Genomic DNA, 23,814 nt, shown 5'->3' with positions numbered 1-23,814 from the left:
TTGAATAATACATTACATGTGGCAATTATTTCTGTTAGAAGCAGACTGAGAAATCAATAACCAAGGGATCAAATCAAGGACTGTGAAGCTCTTGTTTCTATTCCCCTTGTGACCAATTACATCACCACAGTTTAAACACCTGCAGTGTCACAGCTCACTGTGACACTTTCTTGCACACTCTCACACTCTCTGTCTCTCTCTCACACACAGACACACGTATAAATTGTGTTAGACAGATGCTGAAGACTTTGAGAAGAAAAAGATGCCTATATCAAGATCTCATTTAAATTTGTACTGATTGACTAATAAAAGATAGTAACGTTTTTTACACGATGAAATTTCGTCTTGAGGATTATTTGAGCATTGTGTGCTAAATGAGCTGCACATCAGGACATAATTGTAAATATGGAATGATGGGAGAGTAATGCATCTTTGTTGAGATAATATGCACTCATTGCACAGCCTGACCTGGAGTTATAAATTATGCACTAGTTTTTAGCTCCAGGCAGTATGCTCCCATGACATATGTGGTGCTGATTAAGAGAGAGTGAAATGGGCCTGTTTTAATGAACATATCCCATTACACAAAGGCATAGCTCCACTACATCACTTAGAACACACAGGTGACAATAAACCTCTGACCACCTCATGGTCTGTTGGTATTGGTGAATACAATTTGCTTTTATCTGAAATATTCACAGCTCCTAAAAAGGCTGATATCAGGTCTCATTAAATGTTGATGCTCCTGGTGAGTAAAGAGAATACTGGCTACATCAAAGGCCTTGTTATGTCCAGTGAATACTAACTAATCCTGAGCTTCTCTTCAGGAGCATCTAAAGCCTCTAACACCAGCAGTGTCTCGTTCACTGCTGGGATGCAGCCTGGTCCTTACAGCTCCAACAGGAGACTTCTGTATATCACAAGAAAAATGAGGGGGGAAATGTAGATTGAGTTAAGATGATATTTTTTCTGTAATTATCTGCTCTAGCGTGTGCGGCATTGTGTTTCATCTGCCCTTTGTGACGCTCGGTGCACTGACATGCTTCCTCTCATCTGAGAATGGATCGTCAAAACTCAAACAGTCAATACTGCACAACACACACAGGCTCATCCAAGCAATAATAGCCTGGAGTCAAAGGATACGTGTTCCACGGATGATTGATTATTAGTCCCATTTGTATTATTTTGTTTGTTTGAGACAGAGCGCAGGTGTGTGTGTGTGAACAGGAAAAAATTGAAAGAAAGTCATTTCTCTTTAACTGTGATACCTTTATATTTACTTATTTTATTTATTACTTGTCCAAAATTGTTTTTTGTCAGCAATAAATGCAGTGAAGTCAGTGTAACACAACTGGGGCCATCAAAACGTTGTGTGGGAAAACAGAACCAGCAAAAAACGCCTGAAATATTATTAGCCAAATTGCTCTCATTACAGAATGTTGGTGTCCACAGTCATAACAGGATAGTGAAATGCAATGGTGGGCACTCATAAACCTTGGCAAGGAGAAACACAGCATTCATGAAATAAAAATCATGGGCAGAACTGCAGATCCACGTTACTCTGATGTAGAGAGGGAGAGTGCAGTGCTGGAGCAAGTTTTACAGAAGGTTAAAACATCCACAGGCTAGTTGAATGAAGACATGCACAACCAAAGGACTTAACATCAAAAGAACCTGTGTTTTCAGCTATTCTCTGTGGTGGGCTTGCTTTGCATATTTCATGGCAGTGGATTTCATTTCTATGCCCACCTTTCTATTGATATGTGCAAAGGCTTTTCTGTCTTTCAATTAAGCTGATTTTTCTTGCAAAATGCAATCTGCTGATTTGATTTGGAGAACAATTTCAACTGTTGTTCTTTACTGTAGCAGGGAGCCATGCTAACAAGTGGAAGCCTTCACCCCTGTGCAGTTCTTCCCCTGAACTGAAGAGCAAGAATAAGAACACAACGTTTGTTTTTCTCCACATAAAAGCCTCCAGATGACCTATGGTTCCAGCCAGACCTTTAAAGAAATGGAGGACAATCAAAAGGACAAATGTGACGGGCCTCCTGTGTGAGGTACAAGATGAATGCGAAACAGCGCGTCAGTTCTGTGATGTCTTTGACCTGATAGTTCAAAGCTGCTCCTGGACTCTGGACCCCCGTTCAGTATGTGAGCACCTCAGACAAAGGCTTTGTTCATAATAAAGTAAATCCACCACATTGTTCCTTTGAGCCGAACACCACCATTTCAACAGAGAGGACACAAGACCTGGGCGAAGCATGAATGTGCGTAAAAACACATCACACAGATGGATATCATTTAAAAATCTTTAAGAAATTCTTATTTTTATCTATTTTAGACAATGTGCATGATGTTCCCTACCAAGGTTATGCAACCTTACCAATCTCTTTTTCTGACAAAGTTATTTTTCACTATACCTTTTCCTGAATAATACACACACACACACACACACACACACACACACACACACACACACACACCTGGTCAAACACACCTTCATACACAGGACACCTACGCTTTCATACACTATTCTTAACAAGTGTAGCCTTGTAACAGGGCACATAATGCACCTCTGTTTTGCAGGGATAGGTTATGTGGTGGCAGGGCACAAGGTACTAAGCTGTGGCGGTACAGGATGCTTCTTACCCCCACCTCCACCACCCCTGCTCTGGTATCAGGAGACATGGGGAGGTGCTCCAGCCTGCGGTCATAGTTAACCATGGCAAAGCAGTGAAGGCTGGCTGCTATGGTGCCTCCATTCCTCCTGAGACACAAGGGTGAGCAGGGCTTTGAAGTTAAAAGTGTGGCTGGGAGACAATATGAGCAGCATCTGAGCATCTATCTGTGGTGTGTGCTGTGTGATATGAGGGCAAAGGTGGGGTGTGTGATGGTGGCCTAACTGTACAATAGTTGTAACAGAAAGAAGTCTCTGTGTAAGGTTACCATCAGGTTAGAGTACACAGCCACACAGTAAGTACCTAACTGCTAAGGCCGTTTTATATGTATAGCATTTATGTTGCTAGCTTTAAATACAGTTACTGTTCAGGTATCGTAATTGTGTCAATTTCACAAAAACTTTTTCCAAGGGAGAGCAATGATCAGTCATTAATACTGTAACATCACTTTAGATCTCTGACTACATATGAAAGGGCTCAGAGAGAAGTAAAGCGCACACTGAAAGTGTCCATTTCTAACAGAGGTTCTTTTTTTTAATATAGCACTAATAAAAAAGTAAATACATCAAAAACAAGAGGGAGGAAAAGACTAATAAAAAGTAATATTATCTGTAAGAGCTAGCTAGCTACTATTCATGAATCAAATTGTAAACAGTGTATTAATTTATTGAAGTTTTTGCACATCTGTTTGAAACAACATCTTTTGTTTGTTTCCTTAGTACTGATTCTTCCAAATGTTCGATAGCCACTTAAACTCTCCACATAAATTGGCGTATGTTAATACATTAATATCAGCTGTGAGCAATGTAGCCAGTTGTGCCATAGAATTATGACTGATTGAGGATCTTATATATGCATGTATGATCAGAAGATACACAAGGCAAGATGAAGACCATAGCATCACAGCTATTTCATTATCCAGCGAGGTCCCCTGATGCTGTCCTAATGAGAAGTCTAACAATTAGGACTGCATGTTGTGTGTGTCTCCTTCAAGAGAATATCAGATAGGCATCTTTATCAAACATAGTATTTTATAAATCCCTCTGTCATTTACAATTAAACAGATCATCAGCAGCAGCGTGCATATCTGAACAGAAGGCCTGCTTTACATTTCAGAGTACATACAGGGCATTCCTATGCCTACAAAGGGGGCCTTCAGAGAGAACGGAGGGAGAGGGAGACAGAGTGTGCAAGGAGCTAAATCTTTGACAGAGCACAACGCAGGCCTTGCAAAGTCTGTTTAATGTTGTCTTTAGAAATATCTAAGCCACACAGTAAATACGCCCCAGTGATGACTGAAGTTTGGAAAGTGACTGAGAGGAATGTGATGGCTTGCATTTGGTAACCTAAGTATCTTAAGTACGATGGCATTGATAGATTAGATTTTCCTTTAACTCAATAATCAATAGCGCTGCCATAATTCATGAATTCAATATTAAAAGGACAGTGAATTGATTTCTTGCCATTATTCTGATTTAGCTACCAAAATGGCTAAAATAATTCATACTAACAAATAAAACCTGAAGGGAGAGCGTCTAACATTACTGACAACCTTGGTGTAAATAAGCATTACATGGACATATGCACAGACCAGCTCTAGAGTTAAAGGAAAAATGAGTAATTCTGGGTTTAAAAAAAAAAAAAACATACTGCCATTTAGTGTTCAATATGTTCATCATGGACCCTGAAATATCATCGACTACCCTCATCTCATATACAAATTGCTTTGGTTACCACCACACTTAAAAGCCATTCCATAAATTTTCTCTTATTGGAATAATTTGTTTGATTAGACAGATTTACAACCGGACAGGAAAGGGCCTCTGCATTAATGCACTGTATAAATTGGCACAGAAGAAAAGAAAACAGCTAACAGTTTTAATATACTTCATTAACAGAAAGTTGGTGAATTGGGTTGTGAAGTTGTATGGCTCTTTGCTGCCATCTTGAGTATCTGAAAAGACATTACATGTTTTTTGGTAGAAGTATTAACTACTTTTTAAAAATCAATAGAGCAATACATTTTTAACAAGTTAGTCTTGATGTTTGCAAAGTATGTTCTTTTCTCTCTTCTTTGCAGGATTATTTGCTTTTAATTTGGACTAAGGCTTATGGTCAGTAGGATATATAATAAGCAGCTATTATTAGATTAACATTTCCATTGGAAAAGTAGGAACCAGTAAGATTAGGGAAATAATAGTAGTAGGCTATTATACATCTTGAAAGAGTTTGGAAAACCTATACTTCTTTCTCCTCTTTGATATTAAAATCCTCATTATTCCATTGCACAATTAAAAGCCATGGGGTTATCCTCCTCTTTGAATTTAATGCTATGCACAAAGTTCATCTTGAAAGTCTTTGGGAAAATTCAACTGGAGGGTATCTAGATCACATACAAAAGTTTCATTACCACTGACATGTAGGAAGCCAAATTAGACCCTGAAATTACATTAAATTAAACCCAGCAGACTTGGCTGCAGTGTTCACCGTAGCACATTATGAATATAATATGAAAATGTTGTATTATTGAAAAGGCTCTTCAAGCTGGCAGAATGTGTTTTTGGGCCTGGGAATAGTGTGTGTTATTGAGTGTGTGTTTGGCAAACATCAAGACCATACTGGCATGGAAAGCCTTACTGACAGAATCAACACTTTAATTCAGAATAGCATGTCACTGATGGACTGTACTGACAAATGTTCCACAATAAAGCAGGCATATATGAAATGGTTAACAAAACTGAAATTAAATTCCCACTGGAGTAGATTAGAGCCAATGTATTTATATATTCTTGTTATCTAATCTAACTTGACAAAGGTGAAGATAATGCTATAATATTAATTTCACTCAGCATTGATTCAATGCAAAGAAAACATATATAATCTCAGCACTGGCCTTGAAGTAAGACAAACACATTAGTTAGTAGCCAAGCATGTTAATAGTATGTAGCCATCATAAGTATGTGGTGCAACACAAATTAAAATATTTATTTTTCTCACTGAACCAACCCATTTAAACCCAAAATATGGCAAAGCATTTACAAAATATATTAAGATTTTATCCTATTAATTTATTTGTGTACAAGTTGTGCTGTATTTAAGAGTAGACTCCCAGCTAGAGACCCAAAGAACAAATTCAAGAATATTGACTACTTCTGCCTTCTAACTTACTGACACATCATATAGCTGAAATCACAAACCGACTCAACAACAGGCTTTAGAAAGCTCCATACATACCAGGCTATAACGTGCAGAAAGTTAAAGTCAGTACAGACACAGAAAAAAAAAAGATGTAATAACTCAGTGAAGCAAAGTGAGAAAGTTTGTATATTGTTTGTATATTCTGAGGAATCTTGACACTGAAAATTTTAGTTTGTATCAATATTATTAATCATATATTTTACACACAGGTTACCAGAACACTGAGCAGCCTGACTGGATTAGTACTGTTCTGTATGAAAACAACTGGAAGCTGCAGAGTTTTGGAGAAATTATTTCACAAGAAATCTGACTCTGAGCCCATTACCTCTCTCTATTCACTGATCACTAAGAATTCTTCAAGTACATGCATCATTGGACATACTCAGCCACATGGTGGCATTGCAGTGCAGAGAGGCAGTCTGTTGGCTCTGATGTAAAACACTTGTACCTGATTTTAGAAATTGAATACACTCAACTATATGATGCCCAGGGGTTCAAAGTTTATGTCAATGCACATTAAGCCACAATGAGGCCTAATTGCCCTTAGTGTGATAGCATATCATTATTGCTGTTAAATGCATTTGAGATGCTATGAAACAATAAACACTACAGTGAAATTCACTTCAATCCAGTTAGAAATGCGGAAATACTAAATAGATAACAAATGACAGGAAATTACATGGAAACCCTTTCAAAATGTATAGTGGTGACTGAGATAAGTGCATTTGATGGCTAAAAGGTTGGAAACCAGAGGTTTATCTGGTTTGATCCCTGGACAGGCAGAATAAAGTAAGTCTATCACTTCCTCATTACCACTACTGAGATGCCCATGAGCCCAGCTCCTCCACGGGAGCTGCTTAAAGACAATCAGATAAGACTTGCTGTAGTGGTTTCCAAGAATAAATGTTGATTAAAAAAAAGAAAAAACACTTCACTGGAAAATGCAAAAGATATGTTTAACTGCTTTAACTGTTTCTGTTTAACCATATCCACAAGTAAGGAAACTTGTGGTCACAGGACACTTCAACAGATGATCAACTGAGATAAGCCGTGACATTTTGGAGACATGCGAAGCAAAAATCACGCTGCATAAGCAAAGGTCAGCTTCCGATATAAACACGCATTGGACAGCATCTGTCCTGGCGATGTTCAGGGACGGCACAAGACAAAATGTTGCTTTCTCCCCTGCGTTAGAAAGTCAAATTTCTCTATTGTCACGTACATGAAATGTAGAAATGTTGTGTACCTAGCAACCAGCTGGCACACGCAAAAAGTCTGTGATCTTTTGTTTAACAAGTAAGACATTACAACTCTAACGGACTCCCAATTTGTCCTCCAGATGGTGATGAGGCGAAAGTGACAGATGCTCGTCCCTAGACACTCAAGAGATCTGGCATCTCGAACAGTTCCTCTGAGGCTCTGAACTAACTCTAACACCAGCCCTCATCTCCTTCATTAGCTCTGTCTGGAAGTTTGCACATGGATACTCACATCTAAGAGTAGCCCCCATTCTCCTCTGTCTAATCAACTGAGATATGTGTTGTCAGTCAACACTCGGGAGAGAGATGCTTCTTCTGAACATCCACCATGTTCAGGTTTGTTTCTGAAGATTTAGAACTTCTACTGGAGTGTAAATAAAAAACTATAAAATATGTCAAGTTTGGAGGATTCTGTATAATATTGATTTTGTCTATTCAATGTTTTTTTTTTTTTATTTTATTTTACTTTCTATACAGCACTGCCAATCACACACCAGTAGGATGATTTAACTACTTTTTAACTGCTTCTGCAGTTAACTGTTATCAAGTCCTTGGCTAAACGTACTCAGAGCGATCAAACTGGATAAAGCCAGGAAAGTCTGGGAAATGACATGCAACCAAGCTCTGAGACCAGATTCCTGTCAATGATGCTGAGTTTAGATGAAGTATGTCTGAGCTCACTGAACAACTGGAACCATTTTTAAGTTTAAATTTAAAGGGAAATTCACAGACAAAGAGAAATATTTGTTAGCTTTGTTTTCATTTGATGATTTGATTCCTTGAGAAACACAAGATAATGTTACAACATCAAGCATTTAATGAAGTAAAATTAAGCACAATCTGTGACTTAACACCAGGGCTGACACCTTAAATAAGTATTGATACTACGTGACTTCTCTAGACCACTCCTTACAAATCACACTTACATTTACACACACACACACACACATATTGTGTTGTATTGTAATAATCTTTTGCTGCAGATATTTGAGGGTTTCAAAAAGCGTGCTCTCCCTAAAGACACACCAGAATGGATGAGTCAAACAAATGGTAGAATAACCATGTCAATTAGGGAAGACCAGCAGGCATGAAGCACAGGGTCTGTTAGACAGGAGCTCTAGAGAAATACTGACAATACTCAAGGGGGCTGTTAGGCCTATAACAATTGGTTCCTGGGGATATCCTTTGTTCTCCAGAGGAAGGTCAGACTAACTGTTGCTATAAACGAACAAGTACAGAAGTGGAGGAGACACTAAGCAACAGCAAAACTCTGTATATGTTCATTTTTTTGGCTGTTGACCACAAAAGACAACCAGAAAACTGAGTCTGAACACCACACATTGACCATCAAGTTATATAGAACAAATGTCAAACAAACAAAGCAATTTCTACTAAGTTCTCAAAGGGGGTGTATTTCAATAATCAGTGTGATATTAGCTTATAAAGAAGAGGCGTAGATACCAGGTGAAGTCAGTGAGTAAGCACATGGAGCAGCATTCACAATCTGGGAAGCTCAGGTGAACAAGATAAGCTGATAACCCTCCAGTCAGCCTCAGGCCTCCTGAACTCAACCAGGACGGTCTTCAGGAAGGACAACACTGTCTGCAGACCGAGCAGACACCCAGTTTGATTCTCATCTGTCCAAGCTCCCTTCATTCAAAAATTATGTACATTACCATATCTGACCAACCAACTTTCCTCCAGCATTCTAATCAGGAATTGGCTGTGGTGGAGATATATCATTGCCTGATACATCCCTGGCACATCAACGATCCAAACTAGGTGCTGTGTCTTTATTGCAACCACAGAAGAAACACCAGTCTATCTCCAGCATTTTACCAAGGCAGTGCTGTGTCAAAAGAGTCTACTCTGTAAATACACATTGTTTTTGCTTTTAATTTGTTTGTTTGTTTTTAGAGGGGTTGATATTTTTCTATTATAAACTATGTTTTTAGCAGCTTGGGATACTAAAAGAATGTGTTTCAATATCCCTCCGTTTTACTTATATTGAGTAAGTACTGAGTACAAATACTTTAAGCAAAGGCACCAAAACACCTTGGCTGACACACAACTCTTAAAAAGAAAACGTCAATCATACATAACACTGCTCATCAGCCTTGATGCTTATCAGTGATAATCAGTAACCACATCTACAGGTTTAACGTTTATCTATTAACACTAACCAGCCAAAATGTAACTAATACATTGGACATCAAACAACACAAGCAAACAGCAGCTTGTCCCACAGCGCAGTAATGCAACGCGTAGAAAGAGAAAGACTAACCTTTAAGTGAAACGGTACTCCCTCAGAGAGGTCAGATGAAGTCTTTGGTCGTGGTTATGTTAGTCCACTGGCGAAGTGCAATGACTGAGTTCCTCCATCTTCTCTACCGCAAAAGTGCGCCATTCCTTTGTCGGTAGTGTTTAATTTTGGGGGGAAGCAAAGTTCGCATCCAAACGTTACTGTAGTCCCCACCTTTGATAACCACGGAAAGCCTACTTTTTCAGTGTCCAAGAAAATGTTTATCGGAACCAAAGTCACCGGTTTATCACCGATGCTAGCTTTATTCTTGGTAGCTAGCTAGCTTAGCTCTTCGGTCGTAGCATGCTAATGTCCTCGTCGGCAGGTGGTTCTGTCGGTGATACCGATATGTTCTCCTCGCTTTCCTCGTGGATTTTTCGGTAGATTTGACCCACTGTTCTTCCTACTGAACCAGTGGTACTCCTACTTCCACTAGACACCACTGGTAGCAACTTTAAGTCAGGTATTGGTGAGGACTCAAGTGTTTCCTTCATCGCAGAGAAGAGGACATGTTTGTTTGTTTTTTTCGTCAACTGGCGCGCTTACGAATCGTAGCCCCGCCCTCTCTCTTACCTGGCCTCGGTACCTGTTCACAGGTAAACTCACCGATATTACACATTGAGACAAATTGATAGTTATGATAGATGATGAAAGGTGTGATAAGTATGAAAAAGATCAAGCTCTCAAACCAAGGGAACCCCTATGGGAGATTTTGGACTGACTTGTTTTACGTGCTCTCCACCACCACCATCAAAACACCAAATGAGGGAATATATTTTATGGTGTATGGTGCTCCACCCCATTGGTAGAGTTCCATGGGTTTAAGTAGAATAAATAGCAAGAAGAATTGAAGCTGTTCAGGTGGCTCATGGTGGCCCAAACACTTTACTAAGACATTTTATGTTAGTTTTCCCTAATGCCATCCATAGGTTGACATTAGATTCCAGGACTAGGTGGTCGGACACATTATATTATGGTGCAATCACTCCATCAACATCCTACGTTTGTGTTATGCGCAGTAAAGGGGTTAGTCTCAGTTATTCATCTTTCCATTTTCATCTTTGCTCTGTCAGCTTACAATCATGGAAGCACTTGAATCTGCACTGTTGGGTACAACCACCTCACTGTGAGACAAAATGTATAAAGCCTTTTGCAGCTCCAGAAGGAGGTGCTTGAAGCCTGATAAATTGCCTCAAGTGACATCGCTTGAGCCTGACATCACTCAGCAGCAACTGGTTAGTTAGTTCCAGCCAAGATCCACAAAACCAAGGAATAATATGTATGAGATGAGGCAAAGTCCTCTGCTTGGGTATCCAAGTCTTTTTGTAGGTGGGAAAGCAGCACTTGAAGTTGTATTTCTAAAGGTTTTTTACTAAAACAACAACATAAAAGCTTTTCTAAAATCCAGTAATGGTGTAATTCTGCAGGAGAAGCTAAACATAACCATAATTTAAGACACTTGTTCTTGAATGCAACTCCATATCCAATGAAAAAGCAGTATCTTATTATGACCACTGGAGGGCAAAATGAGCCAGGTGTGGCAAGATATAATACAAATATGCTTAAAATGACATGCTTACCACTGTATGGTGTAATGAAGTAGTATAAAATACCAGTTTACAGTTCATTAAATGTTTTATTAAATAATTGTCCTTTAATCAAATTTGGAGATGGTCCAGTGATGTATGTGGTCGAATATGTCCTCTTTATTTCCAAATGGAAGTGAATGTCATTTCTAACATGTTTGATTTTTCAAGCATACCTTATTTTTCGTACCACATGATCTGTAAGATTTTGGTGCTGCTGGAAAGCTCAGTATGGTTTCAGTTCATATCACCCAGTCAAACAAAAATACAGTAAGACATAAACACCTAATGTAGCTAAAATACAATTTATTCCTGCTTTCAATTCACAGTCATTAGTACATTTTTCACACTTGCATTGTGCACTATAATGAAATGAAATGAAGAGTTTTACATCAAGGCACAAGACAGCCACAGTTGTTGACAGTTTAGTTGGTAGTGCAGATGTACAGTATAAGACTTCCAGTTTGACACACTGCACTGCAGACACAGGTCAGAAGTGCAGTTGAGCCACAGGAAAAGACAGAGAAAAAAAAATCAATTTTCAGCAGCGGAAAATATTTCTTTAGTTACCTTTCCATGACAACGATGACACCAATGCTAGTTATTTCTCTGTTTTTAAACACAGACTAAAAATGTATTCTGGCAACTGTCTGGTAGTCTGAAAGCAAGACCAGATCAGTCCATGTTTGTGAAGTTTTTTTTCTAAATGATGTTCTCATTTCAAGTTGTTTCGAGAGGGATGATGATGGAGTTTTGTCACTCAAAGGAGGCACTCAGTCCTGGGGAGACAAAGAGAGGAGAGAAAACAGAGCAGTTGTTCAACACTGTGTTGTGAGCCACAAGAAAGATGAAAAAGATTCATTAAAGATTTTAGTGGAGCATTTGGCTTTATGTTATAGTTAATGAGGAACAATGCTACCTTCATGGTAATGTAGGCCACAATGATTTTGTTTAATACCTCTCAGTTTAAGTCACCATACTAAACTGGAATGCAGCAATTATACTGAAAGTGCAGAGTGCTAACGTACCACATGTTTGTTCTCGTGCTCACACAGAGCCATGCCGCTTCCGTCTGCCAAACGCCTGGGCGCCAACATTGGTGGGAACAAAGTTGCTGTATCCCAGTCCTCCTGACCGACTCAGCAAGTCAGCCAAGCGATGGGTTACACAGGTGGCTGTGTTGCATGCCCTCTTCTGTGCTGTTGCATTGCTTATCAGAATGGAAAAGATAGTGAACACAGTTTGTTATGATATTCAACGTAAGATCAGACATGCACATGACAGACTGAACAATATTCTCTACAACCAATTAAACACTTTTCACTTTTCCACTAATTGTGTGTGCATTATAGACAGTTATGCTTACCCTTATCTTCTTCAGTTTCTTTTTCTATAGGTATTTTTTGTTCTCAGTACTGAATGAAATACATACAGCTACCATGTAAAAGATGAATTTATTCTTGAGGGAACATAATTACCATGAAGAGAAAAATAAACATCAGAAAGGTTGTTAGCTGTTGTTATTTTTTATTGTATCGTACATAACTGCCAAACACAATTTTATAGCAAATTCTAAGTTTTCAATTCCCTGTCAAAATCTAATGACAGCCAATGAAAAATGAAAAGCAAGGAGGATTTTTTTTTAAGTTAGTCTGACATACAGTTTCCACATGCATCAGCAGTCTTGTTTATGAATAGAGAACAAGCAAAAGTCAACTCAGACAGACAAAGAATAGATGGGTTAAAAAGTGATAAGTTTCAATTGTATGAGCTGCCATAATTTTCATATCGCTCAGATAGACTTCTCTTCTTGCCAGGCGTCCCTGCTCCCACATCGGTACGGGGATAGGTTTGCAGTTTGTGAATATCCTGGGAGAGTTTTCCCAGCACACAAGTGCTTAAGCCGGTGCAACGTTTAGACATGGGTCTATCCAGGCTGTTAGAGACAGAGACAAACATGCAGAAACAGGCTTACAGTAACTGTAGCATGCAGATACATATAAATAGTTACATGCATGATGTTTTTTCCTACAATGTCATGCATCTGCAGAAAAGCTGTGTAAAATTAACATTTCAAAGGCATGCTAACAGATCCATCAGGCATATGATGATACCTCCTTAACCAAAATATTGTGCTTGAGTCGTCATGCCATTGTTCAGTTTCATTTTCTACACTAATGTCTATCATGCAGGTTATCTTATGTTCTCTGATACCATGCTCTCTTCAGCTTTCTGGCAGTCTATTCCAGGCACATTATTTAATACTGAATGAATGGATAGATGGATGAATGAATAACTCAAGTCCATGCAGTAAGGGATTATGACAGAGAGTAGATTTACATGAATTTCACTTTATACCTTGATAAATAATTAACACCAATGTTGGAGCTGTTGGGCTTATAAACAAAAATGTGTTATATTTATCTTGGTAGTTTAGATAGATAGATAGATAGATAGATAGATAGATAGATAGATAGATAGATAGATAGATAGATTATATATAGATAGTCATTAAAAGCTATACCTGTTCCCATCTGCTGTTTGATGGTCCTGCTCATCTGCAGTTATCTGCATGAACTCCTTGATTGCTCTGAGTAACCTTTGTGCATCATCGTTCGTTAGTGTGACTCCATCTGACATGGACTCCTTGCTAGTTCTGAAAATACATATCCAGTTAGATTGATCACTGCGGTTCTGCCACAAGCCCGTTGGACATGCACAATTAACTTTGGGAACAAGGAATTTTATGCAATTAAATGTTAAAATCTAATATATTTGATTAGTTATGATAAAAAAGTAAATGTGATTTGTAGAAATACTTAAAAAATGACTGGTGCAGTCACTGTGTTCTTTACAAGGTAAATATATCAGTACTACTTGTAGGAGTAATGCCACAGGTCTCACCTGGATGGAGCTGCCTGTGAGATGTACATCTGACAAATGATCAGCGCATAGGCAAAAAGGAGAGTCCAGAGTTTCAGCATTACCATGACTGCCTGTGGAAAACACCAAACAAGATAATAAAAAAGTTTCAGTTTCTACAACACTTTATGCCATTAAACTTTTCCTGGACAGACATTCTCATCTACATGTATTCTGAACTACATGAATCCTCTCTGTCTCTCTCTTGCACAGGCAGATAGAAGAGTTATTAGTGATATACTGATATTAGAAGTGTTGCCAGCAACTATAACAGCAGCCCTGTCCATTAGCAGAATTAGCTGCCACCTACCATAGATAATACAACGTCATCAGACCAGCAGAGCAGCATCTCTCCAGTAGTTACTCAGCTGATACTCAGTCCTCATCTTCTCCATAAACCACAGCATCATAACTGATATTTCTAACACAGACAACATGAGCACTATGATCTAAACAAGAATCTATACTCACCGTAAGATAATATATCTTCTGGTAATGAAGAATTAAATGATGAAAAGACTCACTTGTGAATCTGCTGAGCACTCCCACAGTACAGGGTTTTATATATGTTCCCCATGGGTTTCTGTATTGACTGAGTGAGCACTTGATCATAGTCTATTGGCCAGTAGGATGTTTTACCTCAAACTGCCGGCCAATCAGAAGTCCTGCGTCACCTACAGCAAGCCAATAAAAAAGCCTGTATGTAAATTACATCGATTCACAAAAAAATGCCAGGTTTTTGAATCAGTTGGTAGCAGAATGTGTAGGGAAGTTGTCTTATGAGCTGGGTAAATGGGACGCAGTGACACAGAGACAGCTCAGTGACTCATTGTCATGCAATGTCTGAGGTTCGAGAGAACTAATATATGACCACTGAACATAACTCATCAGTGTGTATGCTTTTTAAATACATCAATATAATTTTAATGTGGTGCCATTTCATCATTAAAGGTTAGGACTAGGACCAATGAGAGACATGGATTCCACGTATTCACATATAGAGTAGAAGTCATCACATTTATGCAGACAGTTAATCTTCAAAAGTCAGTCATATTTAATTATGTTACATAGAGCCAGTTAGCAATGTGTTTAACTTAAGAGAGTTCTTACAGTCATGGCACCTATGTGATTTTGAGGCAGCTGCCTGAAAAGGGCCTGTTGCACTCAAACAACATTTTTAATCCTTGAAATCGCACATGATTTAGAGCTCTAGATCAAAATGATCTACTGAGTAATATTCATCAGGTCTTCTACTTCTGGACAGGTTTGTGTTGTAAAGTTGGCTTCTAACCACATTGTTTGTTGTCCGCTATTATTATGGTTCCATGCTGTTGAAGGTATCTGGCCATTTCACAGCCAGAGAGAATTCACCGTTCCTGGTGTACCCTATGGTTATACACTGCTCCTTTGCATGTTTCAGTGCACTTCTGCCCTGTGAGACACTGCTGAACAAATTAAAAGAAAGTTGGTGGAAACCAAAGTAGAGTTATTTTATTCCTGGTAGCAATTTAGGTTTTAACATGCTGTGTTTCTGCAACCAAGAGTTTAATATCTGGCTTAATCTGCAGAACAGTTTGATCCTCCTCATTTTCATAGTTTATATACAGTTGGATCAAATAACGCCTTTTTTATGTAGCAGTGGCATCATATTGAGCGCTCCATGGATAAACTAAACCTTCCCACAGAATTCAGTGGTGGTCATCCGGTCTCTCCGAGCTAATTACTGGGCTGTTGGTCTCTGGCCATCTTCTAATTCCCCTTATGTAACAATATTGGATGATGTATCATAAAGCATCCTGCCTCCCAGTTATTTTTTGCGTCACAAGGAAACTCATTAGAGAAGATGAGCCTTTTAGTACTATTGAGCAGACCTGCAGGCCCTACACCAGGCACTAAATTAGTCTCCAACAGCTCTCCACGCTGTCAGAAACTGCTCATGGAGGACTAAAGACTTAGGAGCAAGAGATTCCAAATATACACCCAGGGTGATTAATGTTAATTGTCTTTTATATATTTATCTTTTAGGTAGCTACTTATCCCCAACTTTTTATGCAAGGATACAACTTTGCACTGAACCATCTATCTCAGAAAAGAGGGTTGTCTCTTTCTTTATGTCAAGCGCTCCCTTAACAAGTCAAATAGTTGAGATGCACTTTATATTGGTCTGTGTAAAATTAAGTACTCCTCACACTGTTTTGGACTGGGAGCTGCTCCATGGCCTCAAATCAGAATTTCCTGTGCTGACCAGGGACATGAGCTGAGCCAGAGAAATTACATTCCAAGGGGGAAAGTGTATTGTCAAGAATGCAATTAGCTAACACTGTCCCAAATGTTTCCCAAATGTTAGGCATGAATTGGTCTGGAAAATTAATTACAACACAGGAGAGCATTCGTGACAGAGAGGGCAGCGTTATGCTCACTGCGGTGCTCATCAGTGACAGTCTCAGCTGAGTCAGTGTGAATTTGTCAGAGTCCCAGTGCCAGTCTTGGCTGGGACTCTGCTAAAAAGTCCCACAGAGAATTCCCTTCAAAGCTCTATCGTCACCTTACATTATTCAAATAGGCAGCAAGAGTTGATAATCAGCTGGAATGATCCCACAGTGCAGTAATATTAAAGTGAGAGCAAAAGTATTATGGAAATTTGAGCTTGTGAATGGATCTTTAATTATCTCAGAGGCAAACGGTACATCAGTCCTCCACAGAGTTTCTCCTGTCTCTGCATCTTCAAACAGAACATCACATTTAAACTGAGGCTCCTGGAATTATAAACATTGAGTAAGCATCCTTCAGCGAAGAGACTTCCACCTGCTGCTCTCCATTAGGAAGCTGACCAAACCTAACCTAACATTTAAACACCTGGCCAGTAGTTGCAGAGGGATTACAAGACTTCTTCTTGCGCCTGTCACTGTCAATATGTTGTTGGAAAAAGAGGTTCTGGACAGCATTAGGGAAGGACAGTAATTAGATTTTCCACATGCACTTGATAATTCCAGTCATCCGGATGGTAAATAATTTACTGTAGAACCACAGTAGTCAAGGGACCTACCCAATCAAACATGTTGCATATGCCCTGCAGTATAGAGAGACCGGAACACACACATTCAGTAACTGCATTAAATTCCATACACTGATCAGGACGAAATAAAATTTCACAATAACATGAAGGCAATATGGTGATATGCTGCATCCTGTGAGACAGTATACTTTTATTTTTCCATTTCATTTATAGTGGCAGCTACCCCTTTACCATCTTTGGTAGTAGCAGCTCACTCTGGGTCATTTTGGGAGGAAAAATGTCTACGACCACTGTGATTCTTACATCACTGTGAACATCTTTTAAGGTAAGACATCTTTTGAGATTCCTGCCTGAATATTTTATCTGTTAACACTGTTTCAATTAAATGGATATTCCAGCAGTTTTGTGGAATTTGCAAATGACATTAAAGAAAACAGAATGATAAGCCTTGACGCAGCCAGGGCTAACATGTGTTCCCTAATATTAGCAAAGTTCCAGAATTTTATATTTCCCATGATACAATGTGAAAATGTCTTCCATTAGACTCCTCTTCCTCCTAAACACACACCTCAAATACCCCAGCTCCAGTTTGTGATCACGAAAAAAAAAAAGTCTCAAGCCAAAACTAAGATAATGTGTTCAAGCTCTAAAACAAAATGTGGAAAACTTTGTTTAATTGCCTAGAAATACCAGTAGTTATTATGTCTAATATTTTTGATTATGAACTCTGGTTCTGTTTTTTTCTTAATCCATGCCAGTTACAAAACACAGTCCACCTTACCACCTGGGCACTCCTGTCGCTGGTGTTTTCATTAACCCAACCACTGACAAGATAATGCAACAGCGAGACCATGTTTATTTGATTAAAGCTGACAGATGTGTTTAACGCTTCCAGAATAGCTTTTGAGTCTGGGGAGCCGGCAGGAAGCATAGAAGTAATTTGCAAGAATGTCCTCATTAGGGTAGCCCTAACAAATCTGAATGATTGGGAGAGGTCTGTAGAGGCCATTTGAGGCATCCAAGAAAAAAAAGCTTACCAGCTGCCTCAGCAGGAAGGAACAGCTGGATAAACAACTTCATGTCTAATGAGGAGCCAGCCATGGTGAACTGATCACACAGCAGAGTGGAGAGCATGGTTTTACAAAAGTGCAAATTGTTTATAGTTTAAAACCACCTTAATGAGATGATCATATTTACCTGGGTTGACCTCTGTCTGTTCTCCACTCCACTCTACACCACAGGAAAAGTGTGTGGGCCAAATAAATAAATACATAAATACAAAACTGTGCAGTGCTTATTATATGAGTAAATAATGGGCAATATTTCATCAAGCGTGTGTTTATTGATTTGTCAGATTTACTTACTACTTAAAACTTGATGCCTATTTATTTTTGTGTTCTGCAGTGTCTGGACCAGGTCTGGTTTTTAGGCTACAACACTGAAAAATCTCACACAACTATGCAAGTCTGGAATGTGGTGCATGCTTTAACCTTTAACCTCTAACTATAGTGCATGACCTAACCTTTAACGTGTTGAGGTGAAGGAACCTGCAGAAGCTTACTGGGGCAAAGTTTATTTGCTTGAAAACAAAACAGGGCAACATGCTTCACCAGGACTCCAGTTAATTACCCCAGTGAATTAAATTTTGATACACAGGGGAGGCTCTCTCTTGATTGGAGCTGATTGGAGAGAGAAAACAGTTTATGTTTACTCTCAGTTTGTTTTATAATACTGTGGATTATGGTGGATTTAGGACTCAGTAACCATTTTAAAAAAATGTTTTTTGCTCAAGTAATAAAATTGACATTGGATGCTGCTCCCCTTTGTATCAGTACAGGCTTCACAAGCTTTTACTTTTACTCAAGGAGCATTTTTTTCTGCGTTGAGAAAACTGTCAACACCTCCTCTTCCTGCATTTATTATCTCATTACATGAACATGAACATGCGTTGAAATTCTAGCTCCAGTTCTTCAAATCAGCCATGAGTGCAGTCTAGGCTTAGTTGGTGTACTGTAAGATGATGGTAATATATCTAAGTGTACACACATAATGCAGCCTGCATACATACATGTACAGTACATGGTGATGATCCTGTGGACAGTCCTCTGTAGCTTCTCCTAGAGGTCAGGTCAGGTTATCAGGGAGGCTCATCTCACCTGTTGCTCTGACTGCCTATGTCAGCAGGTGGTCTCTCTCTCTCTCTCAGCTCAGGCTTCTAATCTGGTTTATTTTATCTTTTGTTTATTCTCTCTTTCAAAAAGACAAAATAACAACTAATAGTAACAAATACTGTGCGAGCTCCCCTCTTTGTTCTTCCTTGAGCAAGGTCGCAATAATATATAAAGCAATGATTACTGTGACCACTACACGTGGAACACAGTCAACACAAATTAAGGAATATATTGTTGACACCTTACTCAATGCTCCTGAGACATTCATCATTTTAATCGTGAATGTTTGGGGTCAGTGCCTCCTTTGCATCTTACAAGTTGTCTCTAAGTTCAGTAACCATAATAGTGTGTATAAGTTCATGTGTCTGTGTTGCCCCGGCCAACTGAAATTGAATTTAGTCAGTGACATAATCCCAAACATTTATGGTTCATGATTTATATTTAAATAAAGTGGCCTGTTGTGACTGAGTAGTTCAAAACTTTCAAAACTTTTTTTTCTTGCATAAAGTCTGAAAAAAAATAAAAACTGTGCACAGAAACTCCTTCACTTTGTATTGTGTTGTAATGTATTTTGACCAATCAGTGTTTGCTCTACACTGCTCTAACCTCTCAGTTTAACCTTCTCTAACATCATTATCTTTTCAGTTCAGGTTTTCAGTGGTTCTGTTATTGTCCATCTTTGCTTTAAAATTCACTTGAAATTCGCAAATAACTATTTTTGAACTCAGATGAGCTGCAGCCTGTTCCGTGTACCGTGAAGCTTTGTGTGCTCCTCTGTCTCTGCCCCCCTCCCCCAGTGGTCTCCACCACTGTAATATGATATACTAAAATCATATTTACCTAATTCTCTGATGTCAGTTAGTGCCTCTGTGTTTCCTCGTTCTTGCATCAAAGCGCTTTTCTGCTCGTTGTTTCTGAATCCAACTTAAAAAAAAAGTAATTTACTGCTTTAATAGGAATTTTACAGCTTTAATAGCATAAGTATTTTTACCACCAATAACAGGCTTGATTAACTGCGGTTTTATGATGTCCCGCCTCTGTGGAGGCTGGGTAAAAGCAGCCCAAAACTCAACCTAATAACCGAGAAAGATGATCCAGATTATTGATCAGAAGCAGAACAAAGTTCACCAACAGCTGACTCTGACTTTCTGGCCAATCTTAGCCTTAGAGGCGGGGGATAGAAAATGTGCAAGATGATACATATGTGCTTCAGTTCCTCTGAGGAGAAGCCGAAGTCAGCAGGGGTAGTGGAGCTGGGAAGAGAGAGTTTTTGAAAACGATGGTTTCAATTAAATCGCCGTCTCTGGTGCCGGTGTCCTGCGCACAGGCTCTGCTCGGTGTGGGCTGTCTGGCTGTCGCCCTCCTCGCTTTCCTGCTGGTTCGCCAGCTCGTCAAGCAGAGAAGACCCCCGGGGTTTCCTCCCGGTCCATCACCCATCCCCGTGATAGGGAACATTCTGTCACTGGCCACCGAGCCGCACGTCTTCCTCAAGAAGCAGAGTGAAGTTCATGGACAGGTAATGACTCGGACTCTACAGCCTACAGCGCATTTTCTCACCACAGAGCCTTGTAACCGCTGGGGTGCTCTGCAAACGGTGCAGTGCATAACTCCTCTCCAAGAGGTTTCAGATTTTCATGACACACACACACACACACACACACACGCTGGAAAATCGTTATGAAACGAACAAAAGAGACTCGCCCTAACATTTGGCTGTGGCGCTTGCTCGGAGGAGAATAACCGGCAAATCAAGGGCTTCCAAAAATTAAAGCCTCCTCCCATATGGTGCACAGACCTCCTTTTGGTAACATGTTTTTTTTCTTTTCCAGAGTTAAACTTAATTTAGGTGCAGAGCTGGATAACTCTTTAGATGGAGTCTATTTCATTCACACACTGTCCTGTTAAATATCATTTAGTTGAACTCACCCACAAGCTAAATGTTGCAACATGTCTACAACTGTGGTGCAAAGCTCAGATTTCTTGACAAAGACATTATTTTGTATAAAAATGTGTGGGAAGAACAAAAGGAGCATGTGCTCATGCCGCCATGTGTACTTTTCAGATTTTCAGTCTTGACCTGGGAGGAATCTTGACAGTGGTTTTGAATGGATATGATTGTGTCAGGGAATGCCTTTACCATCAGAGTGAGGTGTTTGCTGACCGCCCATCGCTGCCTTTATTCAAGAAAATGACCAAAATGGGTGGTAAGATGCTGTGATATGATTACAATGCAATAAAATGACAGTTTAAATGTCAGTCAAAGCTTGTAATTGTTAAGTCCTTTGTAGCCTACACTTTAAGTCATACAATTCTTCTTTCTCCTCTACTGACAGGTCTTCTTAATTGTAAATATGGCAAAGGTTGGATTGAACACCGGAAACTGGCTTGCAACTCTTTCCGTTACTTTGGCAGTGGCCAGAGGTTGTTTGAGAGGAAGATCTCGGAGGAGTGCATGTTCTTCATTGATGCCATCGACGAACACAAAGGAAAGCCCTTCAACCCCAAACACCTTGTGACCAACGCTGTGTCCAACATCACCAACCTGATCATTTTTGGACAGCGTTTCACTTACGACGACCGCAACTTCCAACACATGATTGAGATATTCAGTGAGAATGTGGAGCTGGCGGTGAGCGGCTGGGCCTTCCTCTACAACGCATTTCCTTGGATCGAGTACGTCCCCTTTGGGAAACACCAGAAGCTGTTCCGCAACGCCGCCAAGGTTTATGACTTCTTGCTGGAGGTTATAAAGGGTTTTTCACGGGGCAGGGTGCCACATGTACCTCGTCACTACGTTGATGCCTATTTGGATGAGTTGGAGCAGAATGCAGGAGACCCCAGTTCCACCTTTTCCTATGAGAACCTCATCTATTCAGTTGGTGAGCTCATTATTGCTGGCACAGAGACCACGACTAACACGCTGCGCTGGGCCATGCTGTACATGGCCCTCTACCCCAACATACAAGGTCAGTTGTAGTAGAGGCATCATTTTACTTCTAGTGTGACCACGAGAGCCATCTGATTCACATGTTTGTAGACTGAGTTTGAGTGGTTATGTAATATTATGCATGAATAAATGCCTGATGGTGTCTGTTTTTTCTCTGCTAAGAGAGGGTGCACAGAGAGATTGACAGTGTGCTGGCCAATGGGAGGGCACCCACCTTAGAGGACAAACAGAAGATGCCGTACGTGGAGGCTGTTCTGCACGAGGTCCTTCGCTTCTGCAACATCGTCCCACTTGGTATTTTCCGTGCCACCTCCCAGGACGCAAAAGTCAACGGGTACACAATTCCTAAAGGCACCATGGTGATCACAAACCTCTACTCAGTGCACTTTGATGAGAAGTACTGGAACGATCCAGGTGTTTTCTCACCACAGAGGTTTCTGGACAGCAACGGCAACTTTGTGAGGCGTGAGGCCTTCCTTCCATTCTCCCTGGGTGAGTCTCTTTGTATTTCTCTAAAACTGCACAAACTCATACACCCACACATTGTTTTCATGCATATAAAAGTTTAGAACTTCAGCCCCTGCAATTTACCCAGATGTTGTGCCCGTATGCATTAGTCTAAAGAGTTTTTTTTTGTTTTTTTTCAGGGAGGCGTCACTGCTTAGGTGAACAACTGGCCAGGATGGAGATGTTCCTCTTTTTCACCACTTTGTTACAGAGGTTTCATCTTCAGTTCCCTCCAGGAACCGTTCCCACTGTCACTCCCAAACTGGGCATGACCTTACAGCCCAAACCTTACTCCATCTGTGCTGTCCGCAGGCAACAGAAAGTTCCCTGCTCTGGAGACACTCCTTATCACAAGTAGGCAAGCAGGCTTTTGTTGCAGCTTGTTCAGCTGTTCAAGCCAGAATTTTACTATATTGCACAGCAATGCAACTTCATGATGCAGGTGCATAAAACTGTATCGATGGATTGTAATGTCCAGTTTCCAGGTGCTGTACAGTTTTTCCAAAGGACCGATGTGGCTCTCTACGTACGAGCATGTGATCCAATTTATTCAGTTACTATGAAATTCTTTTACTGAGCAGTATGCAAGTTTGCACAATTCCTTTTAGGCAGCAGGGGAGGTGAAAAGACCCAGTGCTGAAAGGACATCCTGGGAACACAAGTGTGCTATTGATTTAGATATCTGTAGCTCAGAGTACCTCTGAGCCTGGAAAATGAAATGTCTATGAACCCTGGTGCGGTAGTGATGGGTTAGGTATATGTCAATGATTGATAGTAAGTACACCTATGATGGTTCATAGCCCTGCCATCTCAGGAAAGCTTCAGGTCAGACAAATGACACCACTCATTCGTACGTGTGCAGCAAAACGGGACTGACAGACTTTCCAAGAAAGTTCTGAACACTGTGTATTGGAGCTGGATGTGGGCCAGGATTTACGTCATCTGGACTGACTCTGACCCCTTCTCCAGGGATAGTGCTCAATGGAAAAACTTTCTCTTAGAAGGCAAATGCAACCCTGGTGGATTTCTAGAAACTGACAAAGCAACACTGATTTCTGCTAAAAGGTGCTTATCAGTACTAACAAAGTACTGCATTAATGTGTAACGTTAACATTTGTTTGTCTTCTTTTGCAATACTGGTGATATTTTGTGTATTCATAAAGTATTTCTTAAGATACTGAAAACTTGCCTCGTCTTCTTCTGAAGTCCAACCCAGATTTATTACTGT

General features: G+C 39.9%; 2 protein-coding genes across 6 annotated transcripts; one reads left to right on the top strand and one right to left on the bottom strand.

The window, feature by feature from the left end:
• Positions 1 to 11,312: 11,312 nt before the first annotated feature.
• Positions 11,313 to 20,164, bottom strand: calca (calcitonin/calcitonin-related polypeptide, alpha). Of its 5 annotated transcripts, none has more exons than XM_051073751.1 (5): positions 14,417 to 14,576; positions 13,928 to 14,019; positions 13,548 to 13,679; positions 12,052 to 12,233; positions 11,313 to 11,802 (listed from the first exon to the last, which is right to left on the bottom strand). In XM_051073751.1, the coding sequence occupies exons 1-4, from the start codon at positions 14,555 to 14,557 to the stop codon at positions 12,071 to 12,073; spliced, it is 528 nt and encodes a 175-aa protein (XP_050929708.1). In that variant the 5' UTR covers positions 14,558 to 14,576; the 3' UTR covers positions 11,313 to 11,802; positions 12,052 to 12,070. The 5 variants fall into 5 exon arrangements, with proteins under 5 accessions (XP_050929708.1, XP_018540507.1, XP_050929709.1 ...); XM_018684991.2 differs by lacking the exons at positions 11,313 to 11,802; positions 12,052 to 12,233; positions 14,417 to 14,576 and adding exons at positions 12,263 to 12,959; positions 14,585 to 14,619; positions 19,973 to 20,164; XM_051073752.1 differs by lacking the exons at positions 11,313 to 11,802; positions 12,052 to 12,233; positions 14,417 to 14,576 and adding exons at positions 12,266 to 12,959; positions 19,973 to 20,116.
• Positions 20,165 to 20,276: 112 nt separating this feature from the next.
• On the top strand, positions 20,277 to 23,770 carry LOC108888818 (vitamin D 25-hydroxylase). The gene is made up of 5 exons (XM_018684990.2): positions 20,277 to 20,648; positions 21,195 to 21,336; positions 21,466 to 22,098; positions 22,242 to 22,571; positions 22,727 to 23,770. The coding sequence occupies exons 1-5, from the start codon at positions 20,412 to 20,414 to the stop codon at positions 22,942 to 22,944; spliced, it is 1,560 nt and encodes a 519-aa protein (XP_018540506.1). The 5' UTR covers positions 20,277 to 20,411; the 3' UTR covers positions 22,945 to 23,770.
• Positions 23,771 to 23,814: the final 44 nt, after the last annotated feature.

This window comes from Lates calcarifer, linkage group LG2, assembly GCF_001640805.2.
Source record: "Lates calcarifer isolate ASB-BC8 linkage group LG2, TLL_Latcal_v3, whole genome shotgun sequence".
Lineage (NCBI taxonomy): Eukaryota > Metazoa > Chordata > Actinopteri > Centropomidae > Lates > Lates calcarifer.
Note: the sequence above shows the minus strand (reverse complement) of the source record. Positions and strands in the feature narration are given on the sequence as shown.